Raw genomic sequence first — 20306 nt, forward strand, 5'->3', positions numbered from 1 at the left:
GGTGGCTGCTCTTCATGTCCCCTAAGAGCCCCCAACTGAGCCCCTTTGGTCTCCCCACAGGGGCTGGGACAGACAAGCAGAAGGAGGAGCAGTGCCAGCCCAGGGAAGAGCAGAGGGGGATGCTGCAAGGGCCCGAAGAGGAGCCCCAGAGCCCCACAGTGGACGTGGAGCACGATGGCCAACAGCAGCCAGATGATACGCAAGGGAGCCACAGACAAAGAAAACCCCGAAAATGCTCTTTCAAAGGGAAATGTGGTGAAGACCCTCAAGAAGCCACAACCCAACCACGGAGTAGGTCCAGAAGGAAGGAGTACAAGTGTGAGCACTGTGAGATGGTCTTCAAACGTTCGAGCCACCTGAGCCGTCACCAACGGACCCACACTGGTGAGAAGCCCTACAAGTGCCAGGAATGTGGGAATCGCTTCGCACAGCGATGGAACCTCCTGTGTCACCAGAAGATACACGCCGAGGGGAAGCGATTTCTCTGCACCACATGTAGGAGGTACTTCTACTTTAGATCTGACCTCGTCAAACACCAACACACCCACATGAGGGAGAAACTGTTTGCCTTGTTGCACTGTGAGATGACTTTCCAGCAGAGTTATCACCTCTACCTCTGGAAACATCAAAGAGCCATCCTCAATGGTGAGTCTTCAGAGGGGGCTTAACCCAGTATATCCCATCGTGCTCATCCATAAAATGGAGAGGAGGGGGTTTGGGGGTGGGGTTGGCCAGATTTTGGTCAGGAGCTGACTGGGCACCCATCTCCCCATGGGCAGGGGTGAGTGATGGCCTTTGCATTTTTCCTCTGTCTGTCTCCTAATATTGAATTATTTTTACTTCCAACCACAGATTTTCTCACTTTTCCTCTTTTTTTTTCCACTTCCCGGGTTCACCCACAGTGGGTGGGAGCATCCAACAACCCAACCCTGCCCCATCCCGACCTGCCCCATCTCCATCCCAAGCTCTTGGGGGGTGGGTGTGAAAATGGGGACCAAGAGTGGTTGCTGGTCTAAGGTGAAGGGGGAGGGATGGGGGAGGAGGAGGAATGGAGGAGGAAGAGGAAGGATGAAATACCAATACAACCCCAGAAATGCTCTTTCCAAGGGACGTGTGCTGAAGACATTCCAGAAGCTGCAACCCAAGCACGGAGTAGCTCCAGAGGGAAGGAGGAGTACAAGTGTGAGGAATGTGGGAAGGTCTTCACCCGCAGGACCACCATGAAACAACACCACGAGGAGATCCACGCGGGAAAGATATCCTTCAAGTGCCAGGTCTGTGGGAAGAGCTTCACCCGGAGATGGACCCTCCTGTGTCACCAGAAGATACACGCCAAGGAGAATCGATTTTGCTGCACCACGTGTGGGAAACGTTTTTTCTTGAGATCTGACCTTGTAACACACCAACGCACCCACACGCGGGAGAGACTGTACGCCTTGTTACACTGCGAGATGACTTTCCAGCAGAGTTATCACCTCTACCTCTGGAAGCATCACCAAGCCCTCCAGAATGGTGAGTGCTGGGTGGGATCTTAATTCAGTATCACGTTGTGCTCAGCAATAAAATGCAGAGGAGGGGGTTTGGGGGTGGGGGTTGGCCAGATTTTGGTCAGGAACTGGCTGGGCATCCATCTCCCCATGGGTGGGGGTGAGTGATGGCCTTTGCATTTTTCCTCTGTCTCCTGCTATTGAACTATTTTAACCTCCACCCACAGGTTTTCTTGCTTTTCCTCTTTTTTTTGTCTCCCTTTCCAAGTTCACCCACAGCGGGAGGGAGCAGCCAATAGGCCAACTCAGCCCCATCCCGACCCGTCTCCATTCCTGGCCCTCCCTTGTTTAGGGGAGTGTTGGAGGGGGATGAGATTGGGGACCATTGGTGGGTGCTGGTCTAGGGTGAAGAAAAGTGATGGATGGAGGAGCAGCAGGACAAGGAAGGATGAAGCAGGATGAGGAGTATCAGTAAGAGGGGACACACACACACACACACACACACACAGAGCCCCCGTGTCTTTACACACCCACCAATGCTAGAAGGGCTCCAGTAGCTGGAAGCACCGTACTGGGTGGTACTAGTCTGGGTGGGAGCTGCTGGAGTAGGTGGCTGCTCTTCATGTGCCTTAAGAGCCCCCAACTGAGCCCCTTTGGTCTCCCCACAGAGGCTGGGACAGACAAGCAGAAGGAGGAGCAGTGCCAGCCCAGGGAAGAGCAGAGGGGGATGCTGCAAGGGCCCGAAGAGGAGCCCCAGAGCCCCACGGTGGACGTGGAGCACGATGGCCAACAGCAGCCAGATGATACGCAAGGGAGCCACAGACCAAGAAGACCCCGAAAATGCTCTTTCAAAGGGACGTGTGCTGAAGACCCTCAAGAAAACACAACCCAACCACGGAGTATCTCCAGCGGGAATGAGCACAAGTGTGAGGACTGTGGGAAGGTCTTTGGCTGCAAGAGGAACCTGAACCGTCACCAACAGATCCACACGGGAGAGAAGCCCTACAAGTGCCAGGATTGTGGGAAGAGCTTCAGGATGAGCGGGTGCCTCCAGATTCACCGGAGGATACACACCAAGGAGAAGCCGTACCTCTGCACCACCTGTGGGAAACGCTTCTGCTCTAGTTCAAAACTCATCAGACACCAACGCACCCACACAGAAGAAAGACTGTTTGACTGCTCGCACTGTGAAAAGAAATTCCAGGCAAGGTCTTCCCTCAGGAGGCATCAGGAAGCCCTGCACAATGGTGAGGCCTTCAGGGGTGTTTAGTGTGAGATGTCCCAGGCCCTGGGGGAGCTGTGGGTGGGGATGGCTTAGTGCAATGGATTTCTCTTTCTCCTGCAGGCACCGAGCACCCAGCTGGAGCCAGGACAAGCACCCCCGGTGCTGGAGGAGAAGTTGGAGAACAAGGAGGAGCAGACACCAATGGGACAAGGGGATGGCATGAAGAACACCCATGCAGCCACGAGCCATCCGGTGGCCCGTGCCAAGCGGGGGACCCCTAAATGCCCGAGTGTGGGAAGATCTTCCGCTGGAGTAACAGCATGAGACGTCATCAAAGAAATCACACGGGAGAACGACCCTACAAGTGCCCAGATTGCGGGAAGACCTTCAAGGGCTTCTCCAGCCTCATCTCCCTCCACAGGGTCCATAAGGGAGAGAGACCGGACAAGTGCCTGGAGTGTGGGGAGTGCTTCAGCCACAGCTCGAGCCTTTCCACGCATCGGAGGACCCACACTGGAGAGAAACCTTCTTCCTGCTCTGACTGTGGGGAATCCTTTACTCAGAAGCAAACACTCATCTTGCACCAGCGGATCCACCCCGGGGAGATGCCCAACCGCTGCCAGCAATGCCAGAAAACCTTCTGGACCAGCTCCCACCTCACCACGCACCAGCCGATCCACGCCCAGGAGAGCTCCCACACGTGCCTGTTCTGCGGGAAGTCATTCAATGTGGGCGCTGGGTGACTTGTCCATCAGAGGCCCCACTTGGAGGAAGTGCCCGTGGGCCAGACCCCTTCTCTGGGAGGTGACGGGCCACAAAATTAGGGACTTGTCACCTCCCTGGGTAGGGACTTCCAGCCCTCTGGTCTCATCTCATGAGCCAGGTGATGTTGGAGGGGAAATTCAGAGATGTCTGGGGGGTGCTAATGCCCCAGCAAGGTATGTCTGGGGGGATGAGGCCTTGTGTGAGCCTCTCTCTGATTTAAATGTTGAGTGCCTGCACATCGGAGTAAATTTGGGGATTTACCAGCAGGTGCCTTGGGTACATGGACAACATGGTTCTTCCTTTACCCCATCACGTGGGACCATCACGTTCAAGAGCCCCAGCATCTCCCTGACGACTCGTGGGGCCGGGCAGAGGCGATGTTTAAGAAACACTGCCTTCCTGGGAAACCAGGGTGCTCCCATGAGTCCAAAGGGATTGTAAAGGCTCGTTAGGCGGCAAGGTCATTAACAAGACCCAGCGTTGAGCAAACTGCTGGACAGTCTTGGTACGACGTCTTGGTTGGATGTTGGTTGTGTGGTACAAGCTGTGACCACTGTGTTGTATTTTACTCCGTTTGCTCTTAGTATGTTTATCTCTCCCTGTTCATCTCTCGCTTCGTTAAATGCATGTACCGTTAATTAATACATGATTCCAAACTGGTTGGATGAACTAAGGCTGTGGCTTTTGTGCTTCCCGGTGGGATACGGTGACACCCCGAGCAGAGGGATTTATTTATCCTTACGAAGCAAGGCCCGTCCTAGCAGTGGCAAAGGGCGCTCCAGCATACGAAGAAGCTCAGGGGTTAATTTGGTATCGCCAATCACACGTTCCATTGGTTTGAAAAAAGAGGCCTGATCATCCGCCTTCCCCTTGCCCCAACGATGGGAGTTGTCGCTTTGCTTAAAGGTCCCTTACAGCAAGTCAAGACACAATGAGTTGCTCCACTATCAGTGAAGAACTCAATAGTTTCATTCCCTGGAGTGACTTGACCCTGGGGCTCAGCGGAGGGAGTTTCGATAACGCCCCCCGACCCCCCTGATTCTATCTCCTCTTCCACCATCACAACATTAACGGCTTCCGTCAGCTTTGAGCTCCCCTTTGCATTAGGACATTTATTTTTCCAATATCCTTCCTTACAAATGTCACGCTGCTTAGGTCCCAAGGGTGCTCTCGGAATCGGTCACCCAGAAACTCTTCATCACCTCCTCATCTTATTCTCCTACCTCTAGTCCCAATATTTACGCCACCAGCGAGTGCCCCTGCTCACACGGATGTTTGTGCCTTGGCCCAACCCTGTCCTTCCTTTTCCCTATCGCCCTACGATCACAGACCTGTTAAGCTATTTCAATTAATTCCATAACGGGCTTCCCTTCTGCTCCTTCAGTCTTAGTTTCATTTTTATATCACAAATCATCCATTACACATTTTCCAATTATCCTCCTCATCTGCATCAAAATCTGCCCCTTCTCGTACCGCTATAGAACACAGACGGGGTTTCATCGGGTCCTTGTCTAATTTAATAATGATGGTTCTGATAATGTCTAATAACGGTGATTTCTGTGAATTTCATATACCTTAGATTCTTTTCTTTCAGCACCCCATTTTTTTACCCCTTGTAGTACCAAGCCCCTGTCCCTTTGGGTAGCCATCATTCCCTCCGCTGCAGTTGGGTCAGGGCTGGTTTTGGATCACTAGGAAAACCAAGCTCATTATTCCCGGGGATATCTCATTTTTCTTTCTCCTTTCTAGCCCCTTCCAACACCTTTGGTTTTCCCTCAGCTGTGAATAAACCATCTAACGACACCTGCAGATCTTCCTGGTTTGGGTTAGGCGTTGGTATTATCGTCTTCATCAACTGAGGAGATTTTTCTCTGGCTCTTCTCCATACGAACCTACAGGACACGTCCCTGTCCCCGCGCCCTGCCCGAGGGGTGCCTGGATAACAAGACCCTGACCTTCGGCTCGCAGCGGGGCTACAAGTTTCTCTCCCTCTCCCTTAGTGGGAGCAGCCCCCCAGCCCCTCCAGCTCTCCTCCATTTTGAGAACGGATGGGTGGAACTGAGAGGGACGTATTCTCTTCCGGGGGCGACTCTAGTCCCTTCTTCCCAGCCCCACGTCCAACACAACGATGCTTCTGATCTTTTCCATCTGCCCATTCCGTACCCAGCATCTCTATCCCGTGTGTGTGTGTCCCCCCCCACACACATTTAACAACTTGCATTTCCTTCTACTACCATAATCATTAAAGTCATAAAACCACCCACATACGGTGCTTCACCCCATTTTCCTTCACCTTTACAAAACATCAGCTGTTACATAGTGTGACCGTGTCCCCCCCCGCCCCCCCAGGCCATTTTCCCCCATCATCTAAAAAATACCCAGGCCACCACTGACGACAGTATCTTTTCATTTTTTCTTTAGTTAGAGGATCTCCTCCAAATTTTTTCCATTTTTTCAAAATACACCCCAGGAGGGTGCAAGGAGAAGTCGTGGTAGAGGACGCCACACCCACCTTTGTTTAACAAATTATATTATGCAATTCCCTTACCCCTATTGGTCTGGACCCTCTAATACTCTACCACTGCACACTGCTCCGACCCCCCCGATCGATAATAATTTTTACTTTTTTTTTTTTATTCTTGTTCGGAAAGAGCAGCATCTTGACCCAAAATCCCAAGCTCACCCCTCGCTTTTCCCCGAAATACCTCTGTCAGGTGTTGCACCTTCAAGACGCTGGACTCCGGACCACCAATCCCAACGCCGGGACTGACCAGACGATCCAGGCAGGGCGTTGTGTCCGTCCCACACGGGCGGCCAAAATATCATCCCACAAGAACGTGCACACCAATCCACCCAGGCTCCAGAGATTGATTTATCCCGTGTGGGCGCAGAGCTGGGGGCTGGTGGTAATTCCCCCCGGCCAGCGCCCCGCCCCAAAGAACTTCCCTGGATTTCTACACTTCAGCCCACACGGAGACACCGGGACTGTAGTGACCGGGGCCGGTTTCTTATCGCTTTGTCCCTCACTGGTTAACAACGCGCCTCGTCGCGATGTCAGCGTAGAGTGTCTTGTAATTCTTGTGGCCCAACTCAAAGGGTGAGGGGGGACGCGGCTTCTTGGTCTTCAACTGAGTCGGCAGTCGCGGTCTCCCCACCCCCCAGTTATGGCCGATTGTGTGTGGCCCCTGTTCCTGCTCCCGCTCCACCTCCATCCCTCCCCCTCCTTCATTCTTAAACCTCCTGTTCCTCCTTCTGCTCCACCTCCATCCCTCCACCTCCTCCATTCCTCCTCCTCCTGCTCCTCCTTCATCCCTCCTCCTCCTGCTCCTCCATCCCTCCCCCTTCTCCTTCCTTACTCGTCCTCCATCCCTCCTCCTTCTTCACCCTGGACCAGCGCCCACCCTTGGTCCCCACTTTCCCACCCCCATCTCCTCCCACACCCCCACAACACCCCCTCCCAACACACCCCCCAGGAGGACATGCCCACAGCCCCACACCTGGATTAACTCCCCCAATCCCTTGCACGCATCCCCAAATTAATCCCCTTCCAAAGTCCCTTGCACACGCCTGTGCACACCCAGATAATCCTGGGGCGGGGGGGGGGGGTATCCTGCCCGCACAGCCCCCCTTCCCTGCAGGGATTTCCCTGAGGGATGGAGAATCCACGTTGAGCCGCCCCCCATAACCCGCAGCACTCCTGGGTGTCCCCCCCTTGATCTACCGCAGGCAGGGTACAGGCAGGTACCTGCTGCCACCTCTCGGGGTGCTCAGCACCCCCTGCCCGGGGCTCAGCACCCCCCCTGACATACTACACTTCCCATTTGCTAGTAGCCATGGTTAATAATTGTGCCCGTAGTCACGGTTACCGCACACACGGGGACAATTACGAGGCTTTGAAGCTGGTCAAGATGACCTTGATTAGCGATAAGAAATTAATAAAGGACTTTGATCTCCAAACCGTGGAAAAGAAGCAGAACGCCCCGGACCATGAAGCGAACGTCTGGGACTGTGGGGAGGAGGAGTTACGTGACAACGCGGCAAAGGCGACGGTTCGCTTCGTTAACTTGGCGACGAAAATAAATTTGAGTGTCCTTAAAGTGAACGACCTTCATTATAATACTAAAAAACACACCCACAGGGCAGAGACCCCTGCCCAGGTTAAGACCCTTCCCCTGAGCACGCGGAGTAGGTAGAAGCATTAAATAAGCCGTGTTATAATTAGATGTTAATCACTAACCAACTGGTAGCTAATAGGCGCGCCCGGAAAAGTGCTAACCTCTGATTTTTGTGTGAAAAAGGAGCACGAAAACCGGCTGTTGGTGTGTTTGATCTGTGGAAAAGTCCACTGAGCACCCAGGCCTGAATAAATACAACATCACTCCCGAGAGGGTTATCGTGTGCTGGGCACGAATCGGCTGCTCGGAAAGCAGCGGGGTTTGGGAGCAGGGCAGGGGGGTACAGGGGGGGCTCCTGGGAGAAGCAGCTCAAAGCTCCCCCCGGCTCCAAGTCGGACCCAGCTCGGGCCAAGGCCGAGCCAGTTAACGATGGCGGCTGCACCCCTGGGATGAGGTATTGGAAAAGGGGAACCTGGGAGCGGGAGGAAGAGGAAGGTGGGAGGGAAATACCTCTGCAAACAGCGAGGGTGAGGAAGGACGTCAGGAGGGGGGAGGTGCGACGGAGCAGAGACTGTCCTGCACCCATGGAGACCCACGGGGGAGCAGATGCCCCCCGAGAGCCCCTGGGAGGGACCCACGTGGGAGGAAGATCGTGGAGGACTGTCTCCCGTGGGAGGGAGCCCACGCCGGAGCAGGGGAGGAGTGTGAGGAGTCCTCCCCCTGAGGAGGAAGGAGCAAGAGAGGGGCTGTTTGGGGCTCAGGTGCCCTCGGGGCTCAAAGCACAACATGGTGTTAATGGGCAAGGCCATGAGGGGTGTGAGAAGGAGGAGAAGGGAAGGGAGGGAGCCGAGCAGGCAGAGACATGGAGTAGGTGGCTGCTCTTCATGTGCCTTAAGAGCCCCCAACTGAGCCCCTTTGGTCTCCCCACAGGGGCTGGGACAGACAAGCAGAAGGAGGAGCAGTGCCAGCCCAGGGAAGAGCAGAGGGGGATGCTGCAAGGGCCCGAAGAGGAGCCCCAGAGCCCCACGGTGGACGTGGAGCACGATGGCCAACAGCAGCCAGATGATACGCAAGGGAGCCACGGAACAAGAATACCCCTAAAATGCAAGGAGGAGCAGACACCAACGGGACAAGGGGATGGCGTGAAGAACACCCATGCAGCCATGAGCAAGCCGGTGGCCCGTGCCCAGCGGGGGACCTCTAAATGCCCCGAGTGTGGGAAGATCTTCCGCTGGAGTAACAGCATGAGACGTCACCAAAGAAATCACACGGGAGAACGACCCTACAAGTGCCCAGATTGCGGGAAGACCTTCAAGGACTTCTCCAGCCTCATCTCCCTCCACAGGGTCCATAAGGGAGAGAGACCGTACAAGTGCCTGGAGTGTGGGGAGTGCTTCAGCCACAGCTCGAGCCTTTCCACGCATCGGAGGACCCACACTGGAGAGAAACCTTCTTCCTGCTCTGACTGTGGGGAATCCTTTACTCAGAAGCAAACACTCATCTTGCACCAGCGGATCCACCCCGGGGAGATGCCCAACCGCTGCCAGCAATGCCAGAAAACCTTCTGGACCAGCTCCCACCTCGCCAGGCACCAGCCGATCCACGCCCAGGAGAGCTCCCACACGTGCCTGTTCTGCAGGAAGTCATTCAATGTGGGCGCTGGGTGACTTGTCCATCAGAGGCCCCACTTGGAGGAAGTGCCCGTGGGCCAGACCCCTTCTCTGGGAGGTGACGGGCCACAAAATTAGGGACTTGTCACCTCCCTGGGTAGGGACTTCCAGCCCTCTGGTCTCATCTCATGAGCCACGAGCTGTTGGAGGGGAAATTCAGAGATGTCTGGGGAGTGCTAATGCCCCAGCAAGGTGTGTTTGGGGGGATGAGGCCTTGTGTGAGCCTCTCTCTGATTTAAATGTTGAGTGCCTGCACATCGGAGTAAATTTGGAGGAGATTTACCAGCAGGTGCCTTGGGTACATGGACAACGTGCCTCTTCCTTCACCCCATCACGTGGGACCACCACGTCCAAGAGCCCCAGCATCTCCTTGGGAAGAAGGAGGGATGGAGGAGGAGCAGGGGGAGGAGGAGGGATGGAGGAGGAGCAGGAGGAGGAGGAGGGATGGAGGAGGAGGGATGGAGGAGGAGCAGGAGGAGGAGGGATGGAGGAGGAGCAGGAGGAGGAGGGATGGAGGAGGAGGGATGGAGGAGGAGCAGGAGGAGGAGGGATGGAGGAGGAGGAGCCCGTAAATGAACAGGAAAACGATGAAGGAGGAGGGATGGAGGAGAGGGAGGGATGGAGGAGGAGGAGGAGGAGTAAGGATGAAGGAGGGGAGGAGGAGTGATGGATGGAGGCGGGATAGAGGAGGAGCAGGAGGAGGAAGAGGGATGGAGGAGGAGTGATGGATGGAGGAGGGATGGATGGAGGGATGGAGGGAGGGATGGAGGAGGAGCAGGAGCAGGAAGAGGAGGAGGAAGAGGAGGAAGGATGCGGCTCCACTGCTCACTCTGTATCCGGGTCACACGAGGGGCCGCCTCCACGGGCACCACCGAGCGCCCCGCAGCCCCCCCCCCGCCCCCGGGAGCATCGTGTCCCCCCCGCCTGGGCTCTGCCCCCGCCGCATCCTGCCGGTAACCGGGGGAGGGGGGGGGCGGGTCAGCACGTGGGGCTGAGCTCTGAGGGCTCCAGGGGTGGGATGCAGATGTGGGGCGGCTGGGGGGGGGTCCTGCCACCAGCTCCTGATGTCTGTGGGTGGTTGATGGTGCTCTGGGGTGCGCGGTGAGGTGGGGGTCGCTCCCGTCCCACCCGTGGGCTGCGAGTGACTGTGGGGACCCCATCAGCGCATCCTCTTCTCCAGGGAGGAAGGAGGAGAAGCCCCTTGGGTGGGTGGAGGAGGAGAAGGACACGATCGCCCATCCTCAGCTCAGAGGTCCACATGGAACTTCTCTGCCTGATAACGCTCAATAAATGCGCTTGGGCCACAACAACCCCCAGCGTGGCTACAGGTGGCTGGAGAGCTGCCAGAGAGGGACCTGGGGGGGATTGATCGATAATGAGCCAGCACCGTGCCCAGGTGGCCAAGGCGGCCAGTGGCATCCTGGCTTGTGGCCAGCAGGGACAGGGAAGGGATCTGACCCCTGGGGAGGCCGCCCCTCGGTGAGTGGGTTCAGTTTTGGGCCCCTCACCCCAAAAAGGCCATTGAATGACTCGAGCGTGGCCAGAGAAGGGCAACGGAGCTGGTGCAGGGTCTGGAGCACAGGTCTGATGGGGAGCGGCTGAGGGAACTGGGGGGGTTTAGTCTGGAGAAGAGGAGGCTGAGGGGAGACCTCCTGGCCCTCTGCAACTCCCTGAAAGGAGGGTGCAGAGAGGGGGGAGGAGTCTCTTGAGCCAAGGAACCAGCGGCAGGCCAAGAGGGAATGGCCTCAAGCTGCGCCAGGGCAGGGTCAGACTGGCTCTTAGGAAGGATTTCTGTCCAGAAGGGGCTGTTGGGCGTTGGAATGGGCTGCCCAGGGCAGGGGGGGAGTCCCCATCCCTGGAGGGGTTGAAGAGTCGGGTTGAGCCAGCGCTGAGGGATCTGGTGGAGTTGGGAACGGTCAGGGGGAGGTTCATGGTGGGGCTGGAGGAGCTTCAAGGGCTTTTCCAACCTCGATGATTCTGTGAAATCTCTTTCCCGTGGCCTTTTCCTGTGTCCTTGTGCCCCGTGAGCTGCATCAGTGTGGGGTTGTTTCCTGGGGTCACCCCCACCCTCCCGCGGTACCCCTGGAGCTGCTGAGCAGCCTCAAAGGTTCGTAGGAACTTTGGCCAAGGCGTTGCCCCTCACTAGGGTTTTGGATCTTCGTTCCTACAGCCGACGGGATGGCGGATGGGAATGAAAACGGTCTGGAGGAGGTGGAAGGGGCTGAGCTGGTTTGGGACCTGTCGGAGGTGGTCATCCCCCAAGAGCCAAGCCCGGCGGCGCAGCACGAGGGTGAGACTCAACCCCAAGGCTCTGAAGAACCAAACGATGACGCCCATGGACGCCCGTCACGGAGGGAGGGTGGTCGGCTGCAGGGCTGCCGTGGGAGACGTTCCACCAAGAAACCCTACAGCTGCAGCAAGAGCGGGGCCACCCCGGAGCCCCCCTATAGCTGTCTGGAGTGCGGGAAGATCTTCAGTCGAAGGTCCTTCCTCATCCCCCACCAGCGCATCCACACGGGGGAAAAGCCCTTCACCTGCCACGAGTGCGGGAAGGGTTTCCGAGTTGGGTCGGCTCTCAACAAGCATCAACGGATCCATACGGGCGAGAAACCCTACAAGTGCTCGGACTGCGGGCGGCGTTTCCGTCTCACCTCCACCCTCAGCGCCCATCGGAAGATCCACACCGGGGAGAAACCCTACGTCTGCCTTGTTTGCGGGAAGACGTTTCGGTTGAGTACGTATCTGGTGGCCCACGAAGCCACCCACAGCCTGGACAACCCTTTTCGGTGTCTCGCGTGCGGGAAGAGCTTCAGCTTGAGACGGTACTTGGCCATTCATCAGCGGATCCATACGGGAGAGAAGCCGTTCAAGTGCTCGGTGTGCGGGAAAGGCTTCAGCCGGAGATCGATCCTGATTGTTCACCAGCGGGTCCACACCGGGGAAAAACCCTACAAGTGCCCCGAATGTGGGAAGAGCTTCATCATGAGTTCAGACCTCGTCGCCCATCGGAGGATCCACACCGGGGAGAAACCCTACAACTGTCTCAACTGCGATAAAAGCTTTCGGTTGAGCTCCCACCTTACGAGACACCAGCGAAGCCACACCGGGGAGAGACCGTATAAATGTCTGGATTGCGGGCAAAGCTACACAGACAGCTCGGGCCTCATCAAGCACAAGAAGATCCACCTGCAGAAGAAGCAGAGGACATCTCAGGGAGCCCACCCAGGGGAGGGACGTTATAAATGTCCCTACTGTAGTAAGAGCTTCCATGCCAAGTCAACTCTGGTCCTTCACCGGGGCACCCACATCGGAGAGCGACCCTACAGATGCTCCAAGTGCGAGAAGACCTTCAGCCACAGCGCGACCCTACTGAAACACCAACGAATCCATACGGGGGAGAGACCCTTCAAGTGTCCCGACTGCGAGAAGTGCTACAACGACGGCTCAACCCTTCGGAGACACCGGAGGAGACACACCGAGGAGAAACCCTATAAGTGTCCCACTTGTGGGGAGTGTTTCGGTGCCATCGCAGCTCTCCTGAAGCATCAGCGGTTCCACACCGAGGGGAGACCTTACAGATGCTCCGACTGCGGGAAAAATTTCCACTCTAATTTCCTCCTCGTCACCCACCAACGGATCCACACGGGAGAAAGACCCTATACCTGCCCCATCTGCAAAAAAACCTTCCGCCAAGCCTCCCACTGCACGAGGCACCAGGAGATTCACAGGAGGCCCACGGCCGGCGTCGCTCTCCGTGACACGTCCCAGCACCGCGCGCAGAAAGGAAAGACCCGGCACAGAGCGGGAGCAGAGGCGGGACGTGATGATCAATTGACTCCAGATGGTGCTTCCACAGGTCAACAATAAAAGAATTTGAGATGCGCCCCCCCGAGTCCACCAACTCTCCAAGTTACTCCTCCGCAGAAGACGCGCCCCGTGTCCTACCTGATAACCACGGTTGTGTAAGTCTTTGCACGCCCGGGTCTCAATCTGAGCCCGGTATTAGTGAACTAGTGGTGACACGGGGATCCTGTGTCCATCTTTTTGTAGCGTGACCCTTGTTCTTCTCGCCCTGTTGCCATCGAGTGCCTTTGGGCTAAGGCTTTGATGGCTCTTGCTTTTAAATTTGATAGTATTCCCTCATCGCCAAGTCCATCCCCGAGCACTATCAACTCACTCCCCTCCACCACCGCATCATCCCTACCCCTCGCTACAAATTTATCTCTTAATTGAACATTTTTTGCAGCGTAAACGCTTAAATCAGCCGTTGAAACAGGCGAAAGGAGGAGGCACGATAAGCTTTAACGCAATTTAAACTTGAATACCACTTAAAACTTCAATAAACCCAAACTCATCCCGACCAACCCTCCCACCATCCTTCTCAACTCGCCCTTGACTTCATCCCCCGTTTTTACCGAAGGAGGTCCCCGTGTGGTTCAGAAAAAAGCACTTTTGGGTCCCGATTGGTCCTTAAGATGAGCAGTATTAACAAATACGTCTGGACGGGACCCACCTTCTCGTTTAGCGTTGACGAGGGGTGGCTGGCCTGGCCCCGTAGCGATGTCCTACCTCGGCTCAACTTAGGCCTGTGCAAGGACCCGCCCTTTTTGGGGACAGTGCTCGGTGGCATCGACGCCGGAGTCCTGGTCAATAAGCCAGACGCAGCGGCTACTTCGCTGTGGAATCTTCGTATTCCCTTAAAATCCTCGTGACTTCAGCCGGAAATGGGATTGAGGTTGACCCCGAAGACAATTAACGTTGACGAGAGCGTCCAATTAACAACGACCGCGTCGTTATTAAACGCCTTGGGGGTAACCCAAGGGAACGTTTCCTCGGCGCTGAGTTGCCAACGGTGGATTCGAGCCGAAACCTCACGAGAAGGCGCCACCAGAAATGTACGCGTGAAGTTGCGTGGGGTGACGCCGCCCAATGTCACCCGGTGGCACCTGGGAATCTTCGCTCCTGACGGAAACGCGGACGTAGCTCGGCGACGTGAGACGCCGCTTCGGAACGAACCTTCCCGGTCGCATCTCTGGGTTGGCCGATCCACCGCCCGTCCCGTGGCCAACGGCCTTGGTAAGGGTCGGGAGGAGGGTGGTGGCCATCAGCTGAAGATGGCGGCCCAGAGCCAGGAGCGGGGTCCGCGGGTGAAGGAAACTCCTTTTGAACCCCAAATCGGTGCCTTCAGTCCCTTGGGGGAGTCCCCTCCCGCCACGCCCCCACGAGGTGACGCTCGTCTGCGCCACCTTCGCCCGTTTGTTTACAATTTTGCGTTATTTTTCTATATTTTGACTCTTCGCAGCCACACTACCAGGATTAATTAATTCATTAAAAGTGTCTTTCCCGCCCAATCGGGATGCGATTTTAACGATTCCACCCCAAATTACCCCTCATCAACTCCCCCCCCTCCACCACCGCATCATCCCTACCCCTCGGTACGGATTTACCTCTAATTAAACTTTTTTTTTTTTTTTTTTGCAGCAGAAACGCTTAAATCAGCCGCTGAAACAGGCGAAAGGAGGAGGCACGATAAACTTTTAACGCAACCGAAACCGGAACGTGACTCAAAACTTCCGTTTTTCTCAGAGAAATCTGAGAAATTCTACAAAATATTCAAAAAATAGTCAAGTGTTGGCGGTGGGGATCCATTTTAGGATGATTTCTCGCTGTTACGGTCAATTATTAGCGCAGATGATGCTCAATGCTAAAAGAGGATGATCTGAGCGGGGAATTTGAAATTCTTCAAGTCCCTTAATTAAATCATATAAAAAAATAATTAAATTATATAAATTAAATTAAATAAGTATTGTAATTAATTTTAGCCCAGTATTAATGAATTATTGGATTTACTGCTGTTTCCATCCAGAAAATTCTAACTCCACTCCGCACACTTATTCTGAAATTTAAAAAAAAAATTTAAAATTTAAAAATTTAAAAATTTAAAAATAAAAATTAAAAATTTAAAAATTTAAAAAATTTAAAAATTAAAAAATTAAAAATTTAAAAATTTAAAAATTTAAAAATTAAAAAATTAAAAATTTAAAAATTTAAAAAATTAAAAAATTAAAAATTTAAAAATTTAAAATAAAAAAAAAATTCCTAAAGCCGTCGTCTCTCTTCCTAGAGAGCTTTTTTAATTGCTGCCGGTCGTTAATGAGTAATTTAATTTTAGGGGGCGCATCAGGTGGAGGGGGGGGGGGGGTTGAGCTGGTCACTGCTGTGATGAGCCGTCAGTCCTCGGCCTGTCGCAGCGCGGAAGAGGGAAACCTCAGGAATTTATTGGGGGGGGGGGGCAAATTCTTTAATAAATTTAATAAAATTAATTTTCAGTTGTTATTCTGAGAGTGTTTGGGGGTGACGTGGGTATAACACAGTCATTATTCATGGAAAGTGTGAAATTAAGTTAAAAACCCCAATATTTGGGGCTCTAGGGGTGCTGGGGGGGGGGGGGGGGGATGCTTGCAGCTGCTTGGGGGGGTCCCTGGGAGGTTTTTTTTGGGGGGTGGCAGAGGGAGGGGACCTGGGGGGGATGTTTGGAGCTTGAAGGACTCTGGAGTTGATCCACAAATATCCCGTGGGGGGGGTCCCTGGGAGAAATAATCCTGGGGGGGATCTTGGGGGGGGTCTCTGGGACGTGTGGGGTTTATTTTTTTGTCGGGGGGGGGGATGTTTGGAGTTTGCAGGACTCTGGCTGAGCCGCAGATATCCCTTGGGGGGGTCCCTGGGAGAAATAATCTTTGGGGGGCTGTTGGGGGGGGTCTCTGGGAGGTGTGTGGGGTTTTTTTTTTTTGGGGGGGGGGTATTTGCAGCTTGCAGGACTCCAGAGCTGATCCACAAATATTCTTGGGGGGATCTTGTGGGGGTCTCTGGCATGTGGGGGTTTTTTTTTGGGGGGGGGGGATGTTTGGAGTTTGAAGGACTCTGGACTTGATCCACAAATATCCCTTGGGGGGGTCTCTGGGAGGTGAGTGGTTTTTTTTTTTGGGGGGGGGGGGGGATATTTTCAGCTTGCAGGACTCCGGATCTGATCCACAAATATCCCTTGGGGGGGATCTTGGGGGGGGTCTCTGGGACGTGAGGGGTTTTTTTTTGGGGGGGGGGGGCGATGTTTGGAGTTTGCAGGACTCTGGCTGAGCCGCAAATATCCCTTGGGGGGGTCCCTGGGAGAAATATTCCTTGGGGGGCTATTGGGGGGGTCTCTGGGACATGGGGGTGGTTTTTTTTGGGGGGGGGGAAATATTTGGAGCTTTCAGGACTCCAGAGCTGAGCTGCAAATATCCCTTGGGGGGATCTTGGGGGCGTCCCTGGGAAAAATATTCTTTGGGGGGGTCTCTGGGGGGTGGTTTTGTTTTTTTTTTTTTTGTTGGGGGGGCGATGTTTGGAGCCTGCAGGACTCCAGAGCCGAGCCGCAAATATCCCTTGGGAAGGCGCTTTTTTTTTTTTTTTGGGGGGGGGGGGGGTGTCACACGGTGGCGGCTGCCGGCAGAGGGCCCCGGCCGGTGGGGAGGGGGGGATGCGGGTGTCCCCCCCCCCGCGTTGGGGGGTTGGTCTTCCTGGGTCAGGCACCGCCGCCGCCTCCATTGTCAACCCGCAGCCCCGCAGCGAACGGCCGGTACCGGCGGGGGGGGGGGCGAGGGGGGGGGGATGATGGAGCCGGGAGCCCCGGGCGGGGGGAGCCCCGGGAAGCCGAAGCGGGGAGCCCGGAGAACGGGGAGGGGGGGAGGGGGGACCCCTGGGGTCCCCGGGAATCCAGAGCGGGGATCCTGGAGCTGGGGGACCCCCGGGGAGAGGCGATCCCGGAATTTGGGGACCCCCCCCAGGACCCCTCGGCAGCCTGGACAGGGGCGATCCCGGAGAGCTGGGGGGACCCCTGGGACCCCCGGGACCCCTGAGAGCCGCGATCTCGGAGCTGGGGGACCCCTGGGACCCCCAGGAGCAGCAATCCCAGAGTTGAGGGCCCCCGGACCCCCGGGAGTGGCAATTCAGGAGCTGGGGGACCCCCCGGGAGCCTGGAGAGGGGTGAGCCTGGAGCTGGGGGACCCCCAGGACCAGCAATCATGGACTTGGGGGGCCCCGGGGACCCTTAAACCAGCAATTCTGGAGCAGGGGGACCCCCAGGAGTCCGGAGAGGTGATCCTGGAATTTGGGGCCCCCCCAGGACTCCCCAGCAGCCTGGAGAGGGGCAATCCTGGAGCTGGGGCACCCCTGGGACCCCCAGGACCCCCGAGAGCTGTGATCTCAGAGTTGGGGGACCCCTGAGACTCCTGGAACCCCCAGAAGCATCAGTCCTGGAGCTGGGGGACCCCCAGGAGCCCCGAGAGGGGTGAACCCAGAGAAAGGGGACCCCAGACCAGCAATTCTGGAGCGGGGGGACCCCTGAGACCCTCGAGAGCCACGATCTCAGAGTTGGGGGACCCCTGAGGCTCCCGAGACCCTCGGGAGCTGCAATCCTGGACCTGGGGGACCCCAGGGACCCCCAAGAGCAGCAATTCCAGAGCTGGGGGACCCCCAGGAGCTTGGAGAGGGGCGAACCCAGAGAGGGGGGGGACCCCTGGGAGCAGGAATCACCCCACAGCAAAGGGACCCTGGTGCCCCTCAACCCCCCGTGACCCCCAGGACAGCATCACGCCCCAACACAAGCTCTGCCCCCCCCCGCCCCCAGGTAACAGGGGACCCCCACCCCTCTGGATCGAACCGAGGGGTCCATCACAGTCTCCGTTTCTTTCCCACCCACGTCTGGGTGCTGTGTCGGGTGGTTTTGGGCTGAGAGCATGGGATTTTGGGGCTGAGCCCCAGCCAGGGACGTCGCTGACCTTGCCCTTGCCCTTGTCCCCTCTCCAGCTCTGGTGGGACATGACCCTGGGCCTTCTCTTCCCATAACCACATTTCCTGAGCAGGACAAGCTCCTTATTTCTCCTCCACCTCCCTTTTGAGGATGGATCTTTGTATTTATAACGCTGGCCCCACGTCTTGGTGTTTTGGAGGGTTTGATGGGCCAGTTCTTGGTGTTTTGGAGGGTTTGATGGGCCATATCTTGAGGACAGAAGATGGTGGTGGTGTCCTGCTTGTTGACTTCCCAGTAGGGATGGACTTGGGTAGGAGCAACCTGGGGAACATGCTCACAGCTTGTTTTTTCCCCCAAAAAACAGGATTTCCCATTCCCAAATCTCAGCCAGATCAAGAGGAGGAGGCTGCAAGGAAGAGGAGATGCTACGAGATACCCAGGCAGGTGAGGAGGAATTTCCTTGACCTTTCATCCTCTCTTCTCCTCCATCCTCCAGCTGACCATCGCTTCTGGCTGTAGGACAGGCCCGTTGCTGACACCGTCCTCCCGGAGATGGATCTGGGAGGATTTCCTTCCCCTTCCCTCTGGCACGGATGCAAATCCCCTTCCTCTCCTTGTTCCTTCCTCTGGCAGGCGATGAGATGGGGATGGAGAACATGGAGGAGAAACCCCACCGGGAAAACCTTGAGGAAGAGGCTGTTTTGAAGAGCTCCATGGAGCAGGAGGTCAATGGGGAAGAAAAGACAAGAAGATGCTCCATGGAGCAGGTCAACAAAGAGAAAAAGCTGAGAAGATGCTCCATGGAGCAGGAGGTCAACGGGGAGGAAAAGCCAAGAAGATGCTCCACGGGGAGAGGTTGCAAACCCACCCCACGAAGCTCAGAGGAGGAAAGACCAACCATCTGTGAGGAATGTGGCCGGAGCTTCAGCCGGAGCTCGAACCTGGCTGTCCACCAGCGGTTGCACGCCGGTGAGAAGCCCTACAAGTGCTTGGAGTGTGGGAAGAGCTTCAGCCGGAGCTCCCACCTCATCACCCATCAACGGCTGCACACGGGGGAGAAGCCCTACAAGTGTCCCAACTGCGGGAAGAGCTTCAGCGACAGCTCCACCCTCATCACCCACCAACGCCTGCACACGGGCGAGAAGCCCTACAAATGCCCCGATTGCGGGAAGGGCTTCAACCAGAGCTCCAACCTGACGTCCCACCAACGCACCCACACCGGGGAAAGACCCTACAAGTGCCCCGAGTGCGGGAAGAGCTTCAGCGTCAGCTCCTACCTGATCCGCCACCAGAAGATCCACACCGGGGAGAGACCCTACAAGTGCGAGGAGTGCGAGAAGACCTTCAGCCAGAGCTCCAGCCTCATCATCCACCAGCGTGTCCACACCGGGGAGAAGCCCTACAGATGCGTTGACTGCGGGAAGTGGTTTAGGAACAGCTCGGACCTCATCAGGCATCAGCGGACGCATACGGGTGAGAGGCCCTACCGCTGCCCCGACTGCGGGAAGAGCTTCAACCGCAGCTCCAACCTGATGACCCACCAACGCATCCACACCGGGGAGAAGCCCTACGAGTGTCCTGAGTGCGGTAGGAGCTTCACCGTGAGTTCTGCCTTGATTAAACACCAAAGAACCCACCGGGAAGGGAAGCCCTATGAGTGCCCCGACTGCGGGAAGAGCTTCATCCGCTGTTCAAACTTCATTACCCATCGGAGGACCCATGTTGGGTAGAGAACTGGTGACCCACGTTGGGTAGAGACCCGGCTGGTGGTCCCCACCTCTTCCTGCTTCCACCTGGATGAATGCAGGTAGGAACATCCATTTGCTGAGATGGGCTCAGCGGTGGGACGCAGACTAATTAGGAAGAGTGGACTCATTGGCTTTAGACTCCCAAAAGTCACATTCGCTTGGTCCAATGATTTCTTCTGGTGGCATCAAGCAACACCATATGGACCACGGGCTTCTTCCACAGCCAAATGGTGGATGGAGTTGGGCACAGACTCAAGTTTTGAAGATACCACTTGGGACTCTGCTTCTTTGGGAAGGAAGAAACGGGGTGGAAATGGTCCCACAACCCTGTTGGGACCCACCAAGCTGAGTTCTTCCTCATTTACAGGTGGTTTTGTTTTTTTTTTCACGTGATGTTACTTGGTGGCCTCATGCAACCTCTGTTCCACCCCTCTATGGTTCATCTTTGGATGAATAAACTCTTTGAGTTGTCCAAAGGGCTTCAGAAGAGGCTTCTGCAACATCTTAGGGA

At 55.8% G+C, this 20306-nt stretch overlaps 2 protein-coding genes across 6 annotated transcripts; both read left to right on the forward strand.

The window, feature by feature from the left end:
- The first annotated feature begins 332 nt into the window (after positions 1-332).
- On the forward strand, positions 333-9441 carry LOC141936876 (uncharacterized). Its single transcript, XM_074854218.1, has 5 exons — positions 333-645; positions 1108-1512; positions 2342-2696; positions 3026-3334; positions 8803-9441. Exons 1-5 carry the CDS (start codon positions 333-335, stop codon positions 9257-9259), a joined length of 1839 nt encoding a protein of 612 aa, XP_074710319.1. The 3' UTR covers positions 9260-9441.
- Positions 9442-10081: 640 nt separating this feature from the next.
- Positions 10082-20267, forward strand: LOC141936913 (uncharacterized). 5 transcript variants are annotated; one of them, XR_012626840.1, is made up of 3 exons: positions 10082-10215; positions 11433-13224; positions 14744-15419. XR_012626840.1 is itself a non-coding variant. In XM_074854278.1 (3 exons), exons 2-3 carry the CDS (start codon positions 11441-11443, stop codon positions 19775-19777), a joined length of 2406 nt encoding a protein of 801 aa, XP_074710379.1. In that variant the 5' UTR covers positions 10082-10215; positions 11433-11440; the 3' UTR covers positions 19778-20267. The 5 variants fall into 5 exon arrangements, 4 of the variants coding, with proteins under 4 accessions (XP_074710379.1, XP_074710375.1, XP_074710378.1 ...); XM_074854278.1 differs by lacking the exon at positions 14744-15419 and adding an exon at positions 18932-20267 and having other exon boundaries at positions 11433-13000; XM_074854277.1 differs by lacking the exons at positions 10082-10215; positions 11433-13224; positions 14744-15419 and adding exons at positions 16821-16874; positions 18412-18491; positions 18681-20267.
- Positions 20268-20306: the final 39 nt, after the last annotated feature.

The sequence above is a fragment of the Strix uralensis genome, chromosome 35 (assembly GCF_047716275.1).
Source record: "Strix uralensis isolate ZFMK-TIS-50842 chromosome 35, bStrUra1, whole genome shotgun sequence".
Lineage (NCBI taxonomy): Eukaryota > Metazoa > Chordata > Aves > Strigiformes > Strigidae > Strix > Strix uralensis.